This window comes from Cebidichthys violaceus, unplaced genomic scaffold (assembly GCF_023349555.1).
Source record: "Cebidichthys violaceus isolate CVI_PGR_0920_01 unplaced genomic scaffold, fCebVio1.0.p SCAF_125, whole genome shotgun sequence".
Lineage (NCBI taxonomy): Eukaryota > Metazoa > Chordata > Actinopteri > Perciformes > Stichaeidae > Cebidichthys > Cebidichthys violaceus.
The window spans coordinates 237,533-252,372 of record NW_027176291.1 but is presented as its reverse complement, the minus strand read 5'-3'; the positions used below and the strand labels follow the sequence as shown (position 1 = coordinate 252,372).

The window sequence follows — 14,840 nt, the reverse complement described above, 5'->3', positions numbered from 1 at the left end:
GTCTGATGCACTGTAGCTCCATAATTCATGAGGGTACAGTATGTTTATGACCATCATTAGGTGGTCAGGATCTTTGGATTCACCACAACAGCATTGAATACACACACACACACACACACACACACACACACACACACACACACACACACACACACACACACACACACCCTTTAATGAAGAGAACAGCAAACATCCAAAAAATACATAAAAACAGTTTTAAAATAGAGCTGACACTGAGCTCATGTCCTCTGGTTCCAGTTTTTTGGGGAATTTGGAGTTTAGGCAGCCTGTGGGAAATTTCTTCAGTTAGAACCCTGAATGTTTTACAGGGCAATTTTATTATTTTTAGTGTTTTTATACACCAGTTTTGTGGCTTTAACAGCGTATTTAGATCTTAATGTGGGAAATAAAAGAGCAATACATTATTTCTGAAATTTCCTAATAATTTCATGTGTATGTATTTTCCTGTAAATAACTATATAATCAGGCATTAATGACAAAGAAAATAGACGTTGTTCTGAAATAGTTATCTTATCTAGAGTTATGAAGATTTTGCCAAATGGATAATCAATTAATCATAAGAAAAGAAAAAGGTGCTAATGCAAGATGTACAGTTGTTTGTGAACAAGCCATATAAAGACTGCATTCAATATTCTTATTGCATTTGGCATGAAGAACGAATAAATATATTTGAAATTTAATATTTTTATTTGTGTATTGTCAGAAAGCTGTCGGTAACCAATGAAGGTTTGATGATTCTCCCCTTTAAAGCTCAAATGATGGCGCTGGATACAAGAGGAACAACATATTTTTGCAGCTTTCTCGGTCAATGTAGCACGCACTGAGGAATTTACTGCTTCAATGGACTACATTTACCATCAAACACTGATTGGACAGCCTCGTAAAAGGTGGTGATTTTCCCTTTTAAAGAGGTATTTGCTAACTATGTCACTGATAAAAAAAAAAGGTTAATAGGAAGGATATGACAGAAGCAAAATAGAAAAGCCTCAAACCCAAATTGTGAGCTGAAAAAGACGACAACACAGGTGATAATTCTTTGTGAGTTCATCTTTGCAATAGATAACTTCCACATTGTTATTTGAACCATATAAAATATTGATTGCTGCAGCTTTAATGTCACCCCCTGGCATGATTTTTGGAGACTTTGCTCCATCAAGAGTCTAGAGTCTTTAAACAGCACATGTTCTACTGTTACTGTTCATTACACTGAGAGACATGTGCAGCTGGAAACATGAAGAATGCATGTTGTACATCTCCTAGCTGCATAAGCTGTTGCAGTAGCACAACTCCAGTGTGTTGAGTCTGGTTCTCATGTACATTTCACTGCGAGCACTTTGATGAAATTACATTTGAGAAGGACCGTAGCGTGGGCATGTCTTTGGGAGGTATTCTGGAAAATACTTTGAGAAGTAATTACATTGTGTGTAATAAGTTGATTGGTCACTTACATTCCTTTAGAGAAGTCTTCAAAGTGGAAGGTTATGACTCAAGAATGCAGGAATTTGGATCTATGGAGATTTGGATGTATTATTGTTTGTTTGGGCTTTATTTATTTTTTTTCTTTCAAATGTATTAATTGTTGGTAACACCTCATTAAAGCATGCCGGAGGAGGGTGGTGTGGAAGTTGAAGATGAGTCAGTCATGGCACGCAGGCTCATTTAAAGGTAACTGCCCAGATTTACTATGTGAATGAAGGCTTATCCACAATATGCCAATTAGCCCTCAATTAATTTGCTGCTACTGTAATCACAGTTGGCTTCATTCCCAGCTATTATGTCACGGCCGAGATGATGAGGAAACGGACTCCAAAAACATACCCTGTATCTTCTCTGTAAAACAATAAGAAAGTCAGCCCCCAAAACATTTAGGAAGAAGTTAAATATGGCTATCAAGACTAATTAAATTACTTTCTATGAACTCAGTCAGCCATCACACAGTGAAGTCTGTGAAGAGAGGGCAGCGTTAGTGGGAATAAATCCATGCTGCCTTTTCCATAAAACTGCACCCGACCAGAAAGTACTTGTTGAAAAGCACACGCCACATTTGTTATTTATGTAGTTATTTAGGTGAAATGTGAAGCTTGTGCCGAAAGGAGCGGCAGAGGGGCGACTTGACCTTTTCGAGAGCACATGTGAAAACTTAACTGGCCTTTCCTGTTTGTAGGCATTTTTAACCGGTCGCTCTTGTTCAGAGCTGAAACGACTAAAGAGTTAACCAGCAACTGTTTTTGATTATTGACCAACTGTTTAAGTCATTTTTCAAGCAAACATGACAAGCTCCTCAGCAGACCTTTCTTCAGCAGCACGCACGTTTGATGTGATTTATGACATTAAACAACGGCCGCATTCCATTTTACAGGTGAGGCTGATCCAGGGTGCCCGTGTTGTGCGTGCTTTCATTGGACAACTGAGCCATCGTTAACGAAAAATTGTTTCCCCTGTGTTCTTCCCTCTGACTAGTCAGAATGTCTGCAGGGAAAAAAGGACGACCGTTAGGATTCGCTGCATTTGTTTTCAGTTGTCTTACGTGACGGTTCAATTAAGATCTTTGGACAGTTTGGCCGGACAGAACAAGTATTTTGAAAACAAGTATTTTGTCTATTGCAAGCCCATTGGAGGGCTTGCAATAGAGATTTTGTCACGCCAGTTGCGACTCCGCCTTCTTTTTCGGCTACAGTAGGATTCTCCACATTTTGCCACACATACAGACTCAAAAGGTGAAATGAATAGGGCCTTTTCACAATAGATATTTTGACATAGCAGGGTAAAAGTCAGGTGTAAATAAAATTAAATCCTGTTTTATTTAGTGTGTCAGTCATTCCGGTGAGCCAGCATGCACAATATCGTGGCCCTGGCCCACCTAAATGGAACAGGGCCATGATTAATGTTATGTATTACACCTGTGTTCAATCACATGTCACCTTGGCTGCTGTAAAAAAGGCCTAGACCAGCAAACGCTGTCGTAGCTTTATAGTGTTTATTAGTGTATGCACAGGGTTTATAGCATAAACACATATACATAAAGTATGTTCCGTCTTGTACTTCTCTAAATGTCTCATTTTACAATGACATCTAAAGAAGACTGTGATTCAATCATATACTTCTTTTTTTTAATCCCATTTACACAGAAAAATGGAGGCGACAACAATACCACGAACGGCTGCATTACATGGAGCGAGCAGATGAGCGGTTCTGGGAACACATCCGCTGCTGTGTTTCATAAAATGGACGAGGACACAATTATCTGCTGGGCCTTGGCTGTCTTTCACTTTGATCTCTAATATACGGACACTTTATTAAGTTTTATATAAAAGCATTTTGCCCATTGATTCATACGGAATGGTGTTTTTTGTTCCTGCTAGAATAAAGCTCTCATCTTCCATAAACACAAACAACGTGGGAAGTCACTGAGGTAACTGTAGCGTTAAATGTTTATTACAAAAACCCGCCAGGTCAGACCGGGCAGTTTCTTTAGTTTTGATATGTACAGATCCGATACCCGTGTTTAATTAAGCTGTATGCTTCACAGTGTGGAAGTGACAAGGATCACTCTCTTATGTGTAAGGCAACATCAGTTTTTAACTTTGTAAAACCCAATGTAACAAATAAATACATAGAAATAAAGTTACTGAATTATTGTTTAAAAAAAAAAGATTGTACAACAGCAATTTGGTAAAAACTTATCCTCAAAATTAACAGGAATTACAATTCAAACGTCAACCTTTATAATGCAGCAACAAATTAGTCAAAACTTAAAGAGGAATTAAAATTCAAGTATATAATGTATATGGTATATAAACATAGACTTGAACTGAATAGCTCTGCCCCATTGTCACTGAGTATTGGCCCGATATCGGTGCATCCCTTATGAATACCTGGTTTTGGCAGAGTAGTGGGTTTGTTTTTTTGACAAAGAAAATTGCAGATGAACCAAAAGACCATCAGTCATTCCACCACTTCCACAGCGTTTCATTTTCTTGTATAAACAGTAGCTGCTGTTTCTAGACCAGCTGGAAAATAATTCATTAGCTGAGACAGACAAATGAAAACGTTTCTGCCACGAAAAGGGAATTGCGCCCAAGAGCGTAATGATTACAATCGTATGATGACTTTCGCTTGAAGGCAATCGTTTCCGCTTCCAAACCCGTCAATCACTGAATCAAAACCAGTTAAAGGCGACAAGTCATTAGTAGCTGGCGTCATTTTTCCTTTTTATCATTCGACAGAGGAATGAAGAGTGTAGTTCCTCCGTTGTTCACACATGCAGAAGATGATTGGGATGGGTGGCACGAACGTCATTTGAAACACTTTTTTTTTATTACCCTTTCAAAACACACTCATGAATCTTATGGTAATAATAGTTTTGACACATAATCAACATGTCAAAACACTTGAGATTCCATTTCACAGGTAGAACAATTCAGTCCTGACTGTATTCCAGAGTTCCATGAGACTTCATGACCTGCATTACAGACTTGATGCTGAGCTTGTATTTGTAACTATAATGCAGCGTCCCACACTGTATGTAGTGTACTGTGCAGCAACACCGTGTCTAAACATGGAGTAATCCTCTGTAAAACGCAGAGCTACACATTTAAGAATATCACGTTGCAGCTGCAATAGAATATTCCTAATTGAATTGTTCATGTCTGCTACTCTGACCTCATTTGTGCAGGTCCTTTGTATAACAAGTACTAAGACGGTATGACAGGATTGCTGTTAAAGTGTGCTGAGAATTGAAGTAGTTACGTTACAGAAAACCCCAACAGACGTACGCAGACCACTCGAGAAGAGTAACTCTTTTGTGGCTTCAAGTCAAATGCATGGATCACACACGGTCCTGTATTTCTTTACATTATTCATATGTTTACTCTGTTGCGCTTACACAACTAGACAACTAGCCTACAAGAGTAGATTAATTGCCTGTTAATTGCATTATTAACATAATTGCAAAACAAATGCTACCTTTGTGTTTTTCCTACCACCTGAAGAAAGTAATCCAGAAAAGAACTTCATATTTTCCGACTTTAATCTTGGACATTACAGGTGTTTAGAATCGCTGAGATGAAAAGAACATCTTTCAGATGAAGTTCTCCTTTCAAAAGATGAAATTGGATACTGACATGCACTGTAACGCATAGATGTCTTTCAAGGCAGTCATTTGAAGAGCTTGAACTTGCGCAGCAGCGGCTGGACCGTCTCTTTTGGACATGGCTTCAGAGCCAAGCAGGTGGGGATGTTCTCCGGTTGTTCGATCCAAAGCTTGTGGGCCACACCGGCCTGTGTGAGATTCTCCGATAGACCGGAGAGGGCGGCCTCGTCTGGAGCCTGGAGGACAACAAAAACAGACATGTACAGTAAGACAGGCTATTAAAGACAATAGAGCATCCAAAGCTGGGCCACAGATCGCCATTACTTCACATTTCATCGCAGTGCTCCATGTGAGGAAATGAAACAGTAAGTCTAATCATTTTCTTTATTCCAGTGATTATTGAGTAGTTGCATCAGTGAAACTATGTTCTATTTGGCTGGGATTTATTAAGGAGGGAGTTTCATCTAATAATACATTGTACATTACATTTTGATTTAATTAGAATTATATCAACTCTAGATAAGAATCCATATTCAATATTATTATACATCATTTAGTCACTCTAACATTACAGTTAGATAAGTGATTTAAATATTGTATGTAGAAATACCAAACTCCATTCGAAATTCCGTCATTTAATAATTCCTTTCCTCATTAGCACACATTTATACCAACAAGAAGACCATTTAATATCTTGATATATTCTTAAGGAGTCACTTTTAAATTCGGCACTCATCATAGATCAGACAGAACTTTTTATTCGTATAATTGATGACTCTCCGCTTCACCTGTGGTTCTTATAATCCTTCATAACGATAGCCACGTTAACTTAGCTAAACAATGTGAAGGAGGGTAGCTCGCGAAAACCAGTTAAAATGGACATTTTATAGAATTTGAGTCTATCCGAATAACCCAACTAACCAGAACAGTTTTTAATGAATTATTAAATGTATTGTGATAAATAATATAAGCGCTATACTAACTAAAGGGACACACATTTGAATGGAGTCTGGTGGGACGAGCAGCGCTTACCCCTAGCACCACCTTGTGCATGGAGTCCAGCTCGGAGAGGTACCGCTGCGTGTCCGGGTCCCCGTAGTGGAGGTGGATGGCGGCGGTAGCGGCATGACAGGCCTGAGTTATCACGGCTCCCAGGGGCCAGGACAGCTTGTGGACCAGATCCGACCGGACCACAACATACTGGACCAACCGGCTAGGAGACCCAGCTCCTGTAGCCGCCATTTTTTTTCCTTCACCAGCATGAACAGGAACTGATCCAGATTCACGGTTTGTTTATCTTCCGGTTCAGACGATGAGTTGTTTATTATTAAAACATATCAGAACGTTACTGCTCTCTGCTGGTAACTTTATAAAACTTCATATGAAAAACAGAAGTTACAGTCTACTTGTGCTACCAAATACACTACAGTCTCTTAATGCCAAGCAAAAGATCATTTTAACAAATGCATGATGGTTATATATTCTGTTAAACCGTTCAGAACATTAAGGAAACAATCCTTTATGTCCTCTCCCAAATTAACATAGAAACATAGATACTACTGCTACTGTTAGGACATAAACAGCCCATTTACTTTTTGAAGTGTTTTAAACAGCTGGGTAAAGCACACCATGCCGTCGTTGTCGCTGTACCCTTTTCTTCTCTCCTTCTCCTCCTCTTTATTCTTCCTCATCATCACCTTCTTCCAGGCTTCTCTTCTGCCTTTTTTTTTTTTTTTTTTTTTTTAAGCATACTCGACACCGTCTGGGCGTCTCATCATCTTTCTTTTCAATGGTTGACCGTTTCTTTTTCATTCTGACTGAAACACTAATGCATAAAAGATCCAATAGCACAACATGCAATAATGGAAACAGCATTTTGGGGATAGGTCATGTTACCTCAACATCTCACCTTGTATATTGTATATTTTGATGGTTTTATATTTGCAAACACGAGCACTGCAGAATATATCTTAAGCCTTAGAATAAGGTGTGAAATAGCTTATTTTATGTCAAACCTGTGGTAAAAACAATGGCCGATGGCCCAGTGGCAATATATATTAGGATGTCTGGGAGAAACCCTATCACTGCAACCAACCCGGAGAGAGATTTACTCACTAAAATAATTTGGAAAAGGGGATTCAATGTACTGTATTGTCGTATTATATTATTGCCAATTGCCAGCAGTTATTGCTCTTTTTAAAATATCCCAGCCAGAAGAAGTATGGAAGTTTATTGATGACAAAACTATTGAGCGAGCGCAAGAGAAATCCAATCCTGTTATTGAGCTGCATGTTAAGATTAGAGAGCACTCAGATTTACAGGTGTAAAAAGTAAATATCAAAACAGTACATTTGAGAGATATTGTGCCACCACTGAGTGAACATTAGGACTTAATTTCTGGAGCTTCGTAGTCTCAGTCTGTCTCTCCTGCTGAGAGCAGAGTCAAGCTGATTGGATCAACACTGTTAGACCCAACTAACTAATGTCCGGCTCTTATCAGTGTTTATTTTATTTGTCTAAAATATTTTAACGGTCTCTCTCACATTCTCAAGTGCTCTGAGAAAATAGTAAAAAAGAAAGAAAGAATTGAAACGGACCGCGCATTGAACATTTTAAACTTGTTCTGCACCAAATTTGCAGCTAGAGCTCAAACTTGTTGTACCTTAATATTCAATGTTCAAGTTCTTTATTGTCATATGCAAAGCAATTACAGTGAAGCAGTCGTTGGCAATTAATTTGGTAGTTCTCTGACTTCCTCAAGTAATGCTCATACAGTTATGTATAAAAAGAAAATAATCTAATTCGAATGAAAGACATGCATTACTGTAAAGTCATAGACTAGAGGGGTTAAAATAAAGGAATAAAATGTTAGACATGTGTACAGTAACAGTAAAATGTATAAACTGTAATGTGTGTATTTTTGACGTTTATGAACTTTCATAATCTTGCATCTCTTAAAAATCCTGAGAAGATAAATGAAATGCAAACCACAGATTCGTCCAAATAAATGACAAACATACACAAGTAAATGTCACAATAATTATTTATTAAGCATACACATTATAATATAAATATAAAATATGCTATTTTTGTTTTTAAAATTGGTGAGACATCATTATATCTGTGTTGAGACAGACAACCATACAAACAGGTTTTAATATTCTACCAAAATCTGCTATGCAGCTGTAACAAACTTGCCATGATGGTGCCGTCCTAAATTCAGAGCCTGTGTTCATGGAGCATATCAGAGAAGTGTAACTGATCTAGGATCAGGTTCCATGTAAATGTCACCATAAATGAGGAGGCAAGCTGGTCTTAGATCAGCGCTCCTAGTCTAAGATGCTGTATGCAGTGGGCCCATGTACAGAGAGAGAAAGAGCACAATAACCTACCGTATATTTCTTTATATAGATATATTTCTTACTGTAGTCCAACAATGGCAATTAGCAGCATGAAAATCGTTTTTTTCCTAGTTCCAAGAAACTGCAAAAATAAGTCAGGAAGTAAAGAAATAAAATAAACATCGAACAGACTGATGATCATTGTCACTGTACTAAGAGAGAAACTCGTCCACAGTGAAACAATCAGAGATAACCAAACAATCAAATTAGATCAGAGTGATGACATTTGACGGTCAGGATTCGGGTTCAATTCAGCTTCGCCTCAGTCAACAGCAGGAAGCGGAAAATCGTGACACTTTCACCAAATGAACGCCAGCGAGTTCTCAATGAGAAGCCATTCTCAAAACCATGAATCACAGCTTCAGTTGACCGAACCCGAAGTGAATTGATCCCCCAAAAAACCTCTCAATGACAATAAAGAACAAATAGTTTTTTTTAACATTTTTTCTCTTTTTTTGTCTTTTTCTTTAAGTTTGGTTGACATGCTGAATCCTTGTGTTTGCAGGTTTGTGGTCAATCAAAAGGAGAAGTATTGAGCGAACCACTCCTGGCGCTGGGCGTCCGGGGAGTCGATGGCGGAGTCCTTCGTTTCAGGAGGGCTTCACGACGGGGAGCGCAAGAAGAATAAATTAAATCAGCACAACAAAAATACAAAAATAAAGACAGGAAAAGACAAGTCAGGGAAGAAGCCAGAGGCTGATTCAGCATAGACCAGCATACACCACACTGAGTGGAAGCAGCAGTGTCTGATACTCATTTACCATTAAACGTTTGTCATTTAAGACACAGTCCATTGTTTTACGATCACTGGCTACAGTCCTTTACTAGACCTCACCTCTTCCTGTGTTGAAAGTGTCATTTTCTTCACTGAATGCATGTGAATTTAACACAGCATTTAACTTTATTGCTGTTTTGATTTAGCCTGGAACATACACACAGCAGCACAACCATTAGATAACACTGATCTGGAGGTTTTAAGGTGGTTTAAATTAAGGTGTATGCCACTTTTCTGTCCACAAGGGGGCAGCAGAGCCATTGTCAGGATCTATTGAGCCACAGCCAAGGACAGAAACGCCTGCTTTGTCCAAATTCTATACTACATTAATCGTATACATTATGCACTTATATCACTTTTTTTTTTTTTCATAGTAAACTGTTTTTAGTAATCAATAGCAAATGTATGTGTGATAATGTTGAGGTTTGGACTATCGGTTTGACAAACAAACATTATGAGGGTGTCACTTTGGGCTCTGGGTAGTTGAGGCCACATTTCTCACTATTTTCTGATTATTTACAAACCAAACCAAATAATAAACAGCAGATTAATCCATAACGAAAATACTTATTAGTTAATAGTTCCACCTCAACCAATTACAATGGCAAGATCCTGCTTTATCATTAATGCATTGAGTAATAATACTATCATTATATAATATATAATAGTATAAAAGTCACAGGGAACTATTTATACTTTTCATACTTTAGGTACATTTTCTTGAGTAACATTTTAGACATTTACTTATAACAGTGTGGTATTAGTACTTTTACTTCAGTAAAGGATCTGAATACTTCCTCCACCACTGATTGCACGCAATGAGCATATAAAAGAATTTTAGCATGACAAAGAGACTCTGTGAGTACCTGTGATGCAGTATAAATGCACAACCTCTACCAGAGCTCGTTAACTATTTAAAGTATTTTGTTGTCAACCATTGCTGGTATCTGTGCGACCAGATGAAGCTGTAGCTACTTCCTGACTCGCGTCTTCGGGGGGGAAATATGTTGTTCCCCAAAGTTCGAACTAATTAGGCTGAGTGTTTGCATCTATCAAAACAAACACCTATTGGAGCTCTTTCTGCTTTCTTAATTGGCTTCTTGTTAAACAAACAGTCCCATAACCCCAGGGTATGATTTAAATTTTGGGAGGGGGGGTGTCATTTTAGTTGTTGTTGTTGTTGTTTTTTAAGCTTGAAAGAGTCAATTACTTCCCAAAAGGCTTCCCTTGTATTTGTGCAGCATGATAAATCGTGTTTATACTGTGAATGGTCACAAGCCCATAAAATATTAATTGTAATATATTCATTTGCATACAACATTCCCCATATTAAACACTATAAAGTAGCAATAGTGAAACGTTCCTCCATGATCATTTGTAATCACGGTGAACTGTCTGCTGACATGTCTGTCTTTCAACGCTGCTAGCTTCATGTTGTCAGAGACAATAGGAAGTGGTCAAGTATCTGAGCAAGATCAAATGACACCTTATTGATCAGTGAGGGAAAGTTGGGTCGGGTTCATTAAAGGAAAGAAATGTAGGTACAAACAAGTACATAAAATACCAAGAAGTCTACAGTATAAAAAACACAAGACTATGAAGAACAAAATGGGATCACACATTAGGAAGAGCATGTATGTCGTGTGCGGGCATTAAAGCTGTAGTACAAATGAATATTCATCAATCAAATATGATTTTTGGATATCATTTTAGGTGGATGGGCAATGAGAAAAGAGAGAGGAGGGAGCCAATGAGATTGCGAGCAGGGATGTTCTGATGTTGAATTGGGTCACACGGGGAAGGAAATGCAACGGAGAGGACGTGAAAAGAGATTGTCAGAGGATGAGGTGATGAATCAGTGAGGAAGAAGCAATTAGATGAGAGGGACAATTACTATCATCACAAATGTTTGTCTGGCACAACAGTCCCATCAGGATCAGTCCAGGAAAAAAAATACTGTATGCTATTTTTGTATTATCCTGACCAAACCTCTACAAATAAAACCCATGTATTGCCATATTATTTGCAATAACAATGAATTCAATTAAATTCAGCATTAAATTCCAACTGAAATCAAACCGCGTTGCTTTTTTTTCCTGCTGCTCGGCTGCGGCGCGTCAAACAGCGCGTGCACAAATGTCACATCAGTCGGTTAGATACCGGTGTGGTCCTTCACTCTTTAATAGCACTAACAACACACCTGTTGGCTAAGATTTTCACGCCGGCTGTCAGTCAAACACGGACACGCCCCTCCAGGTGGCTGACATTAAAAACCTCAGATGTTTCCCCAAAGACCTTTTTTTCTTGCTTTTAACAGTAAGAACAAATATTAACACCGCATCTGAGAAACACGTTGACACTGTGTTTGACTAAACGTGTTTCAGTTGGACTTTTATTAAAGCTGACTTTTAAATGAAGATAATTCCATAGGCTTTCTATCGCTTGATATAGTGTATACTAGCGTGAATATGGAGCACGAAACAAACCCTCTACAGGGGATATCAACAGTAGCATGAATGCTCAAGACATGAATCCATAAAAAGTGTGTTCCTCCTGTTTTTGTTTTTGGCCTGATTCCCTGAAGCATACAGGTGTTTGATACGAGTGTTTCTCGCCTCATGCTCAGACTACAGGGACCATGTTTGTATAAACTACATTGACCACAATATAAGGGACAGTGCTGAGACAGTCAGCCTACAATTAGAATTACTTTTATTTCATTAACACATCTAGCTATAATGATGTTCTTATTATAGACTAATTGTCGGCTACAGTGAGCTTTACATACCGTGTTTGGATATTTGTGTATGTCCCAGGCAAAAAAACTAAACAGCTACATGGACTTCTGCACATAAATTGAATGTGTTTCTCGTCTTATTCATCATTGCTAACACAAAAAACACCGTAAGATGAGGTAATAAGAGGATACGATCTTTAAATATACTGCTAAAGCACCAGTCATTCTAAATACTAATGTCACTGTTGTTTGGATCATTATTTAGCAGAGGTGTGCACTCCAGTCACATGACCTGGACTTGTCATGAATTTGATGACTTAAGACTCGAAAAAATAAAATACAGACTTGCATCTCGACTTGGACTTTAACACCAACGACTTGTGACGTCACTTGGACTTGAGCCTTTTGATTTTACAATACTTGATACCGAAAGACGAAAAAGTACGCAATTGAAAAAGTGTGCCACGGATCAATTAATGATCCTGAATCAGATAATGTTAACTCTATTCAGTCCAACTTCAGTTGGCACTTAATTGCCCAAATCCACTTTGTTTGAACCAATCCGGCAGCATCCAATCAAGTTGTGGGAGAGAGCCATGAAAAACTAGCATTACTTTGCTGAGCGCCAGCTGGAAAAAAATGAAAATTACAGACGAAGATGCAAATGGAATAACATTTGATGAGGGACTTGTCAGTCTTAACTCGGGACTTGTCAAAAGTCCACTTGGTTTGTTGTCTAATAAAAGTCTCTTTCAGCTATAAAAACGTAAAGGACCCAACGATTTAAAGGGGTCAGATTTACAGCGGGCAGCGAGATCAACTGCAAGTGTTTGTCAAGAACAAAGAGTGTGAAGGGCGAGGAGAGACGAATCGTTTAATGGAGTCTGAAAACATTTCAAAGCAGATCTATAATATCTGACCTCATACTGTCATCGCTTGGCTCTGTTGTGTGTGTGTGTTTGTGTGTGTGTGTGCATGTGTGTGTGTGTGTGCGCTGCCGCCTTCCCATAATAACAGGTCTGTCCCAAAGCTTTTGCAAAGCAGCCACCACATCTCATTCTGTACATGAACAGCAGCTAAAACATGCAGTGAAGTAAATTAGAAAGAGCCAAAACATGCTCACACACACACACACACACACACACACACACACACACACACACACACACACACACACACACACACACACACACACACACACACACACATGCTGTAAATCTAAATATCAGCACTTAAAAACACATTTCTTGGCATGCGACGCGCAAACTGTATGTATCCATGTGAGAAGCATGTTACATAATTCTTCTTCGTACACCACGGTGACCAATCACAGCCATCATCAAGAAACAAGAGAAGCATTTATCAGACCATAGAGTTGAGAAGTAAAAGCTGTTTTTCAAAATAAAACACCACCACACACACACAGAGAGGGGGCCAGCCAGTCCATGATAGCAGAAGACAATATCTACTTCATTATAAACTCACGTAGTAAAATACTTTTATTTACTCTGTACAAAATCCCATCTCGAGTTGAGGAGAAGAAAGTGCATGCTGAAATTTAGATGAAGATGAGAAGATGAAGAATCGCGAAAATGACACAATACTCAACAAAAAGCCACAACAGATACTAACAGCAAGTTTTATAACTTCCCGAACAAAAAAAAAAGAAACCTGTTGGCATGCACACAGTAAACATGTTCAGACTGACGGACACCAGGAAAGGACGAGAAATAAAAACATGCCCCTTTTGCATTCCAAGGCCATTCTTTGAAGCTTCAGTCGGGACTCTTGTGCTTATGTCCTTTCTAAATATTCATCACCTTTTATTAAAAGCCCTGTGATGCTGCCGATGTCTCTCTGTGTAAATGCGCTGCAGGACAATGCAGCCTGCTTTAATCTCAATCATCCAATCATAGCTTAGAGAACGTAAACAGGATAAGTACTCCATACATTAAGAGTTTTTGGAAGCTGGTCTTTTTTTTACCCTTTTTAAAACCAAAATAGTAAAAGTGTAAAGAACGCATTAAATAGTGTGTTTATCTGTTCTAGAGGCTGACTTATGTTGATATACGTCCGTAATTTAACATATTTATTTTAAGCCAAACCATGATCTTTTACTAAACCTCACTAACTATTTTTGATGTGTTTCTGTCTTACTTTGTTTAAATTTACAACTTAAATCACAAATTAAAAATGCATAATCCGGGAGACAATACGTTTTCTTCTAAACGTAATTGAGATTGTAGATTAGTTGTAGTTGTATGCAAATGTAATTTTGTAGTAGACAGGGCTGTTTAAGCCCAAGGCTACTTTGAGGAGTTAAATTAAAAAAAAACCTGTTCACAAGTAGCACATCCACTGTGTTGTATTTCCCCTCTGGACCTGGATGCTACTAGTTCAGGCTAACTTTAGCAGCTCTGTCCTAATCTGTATTGGTTTTAACAGTTTTAACAGGGGACAGTCACCTGAGATAGCGTTACCACGCTGGTTAGTCCTCATCCTAAAAGGCTTTGTGTAAAAGTGATTGAAAATACAGTCTAGTAGGAGAAACTAGTTCTACACTGTAATACAACAACAATGCTGTTTTTTTTTTTTCCACTTTTGCCTGTTAGCTTCAGCCTCCATCTTTTAGCACAATGTCATGATGTAGCCATCGAGTGCACATTGAAGATCCTTTCACAGGTTTTGTTTTAAAACAAACAGTATAAATTCGGCCGGAGACGACGTTTTCAACCAACTAATCGTGCTAATGTTAGCTTAGGTAGCTCGCTGACTAAACTCTGCCAACGACAGTTGTCAGTTAAGCCGCCAAAA

The 14,840-nt window shown here is 38.4% G+C and overlaps 2 protein-coding genes across 3 annotated transcripts in view; both read right to left on the bottom strand.

Annotated features, from left to right (window-relative positions):
• Nucleotides 1-5,032: 5,032 nt before the first annotated feature.
• ptrhd1 (peptidyl-tRNA hydrolase domain containing 1) lies at nucleotides 5,033-6,392 on the bottom strand. The gene is made up of 2 exons (XM_068706928.1): nucleotides 6,146-6,392; nucleotides 5,033-5,349 (listed from the first exon to the last, which is right to left on the bottom strand). Exons 1-2 carry the CDS (start codon nucleotides 6,353-6,355, stop codon nucleotides 5,179-5,181), a joined length of 381 nt encoding a protein of 126 aa, XP_068563029.1. The 5' UTR covers nucleotides 6,356-6,392; the 3' UTR covers nucleotides 5,033-5,178.
• Nucleotides 6,393-8,138: 1,746 nt separating this feature from the next.
• fam184ab (family with sequence similarity 184 member Ab) overlaps nucleotides 8,139-14,840 on the bottom strand; it is a 134,768-nt gene continuing 128,066 nt past the window's right edge. For both annotated transcript variants that reach the window (XM_068706930.1, XM_068706932.1), the window contains one exon: nucleotides 8,139-9,113. In XM_068706930.1, the coding sequence (XP_068563031.1) occupies nucleotides 9,032-9,113 (82 nt within the window). In that variant the 3' untranslated portion in view covers nucleotides 8,139-9,031. The remainder of the gene's footprint in view (nucleotides 9,114-14,840) is intronic.

What these genes read in the sequence shown, in the direction of transcription:
- ptrhd1 (XM_068706928.1), bottom strand. Translation starts at nt 6,355, where the DNA reads ATGGCGGCTACAGGAGCTGGGTCTCCTAGCCGGTTGGTCCAGTATGTT. An exon ending in TGCACAAGGTGGTGCTAGGG is followed by an intron (nt 5,350 to 6,145) that starts GTAAGCGCTGCT and finishes GTTGTCCTCCAG; the next exon opens with GCTCCAGACGAGGCCGCCCT.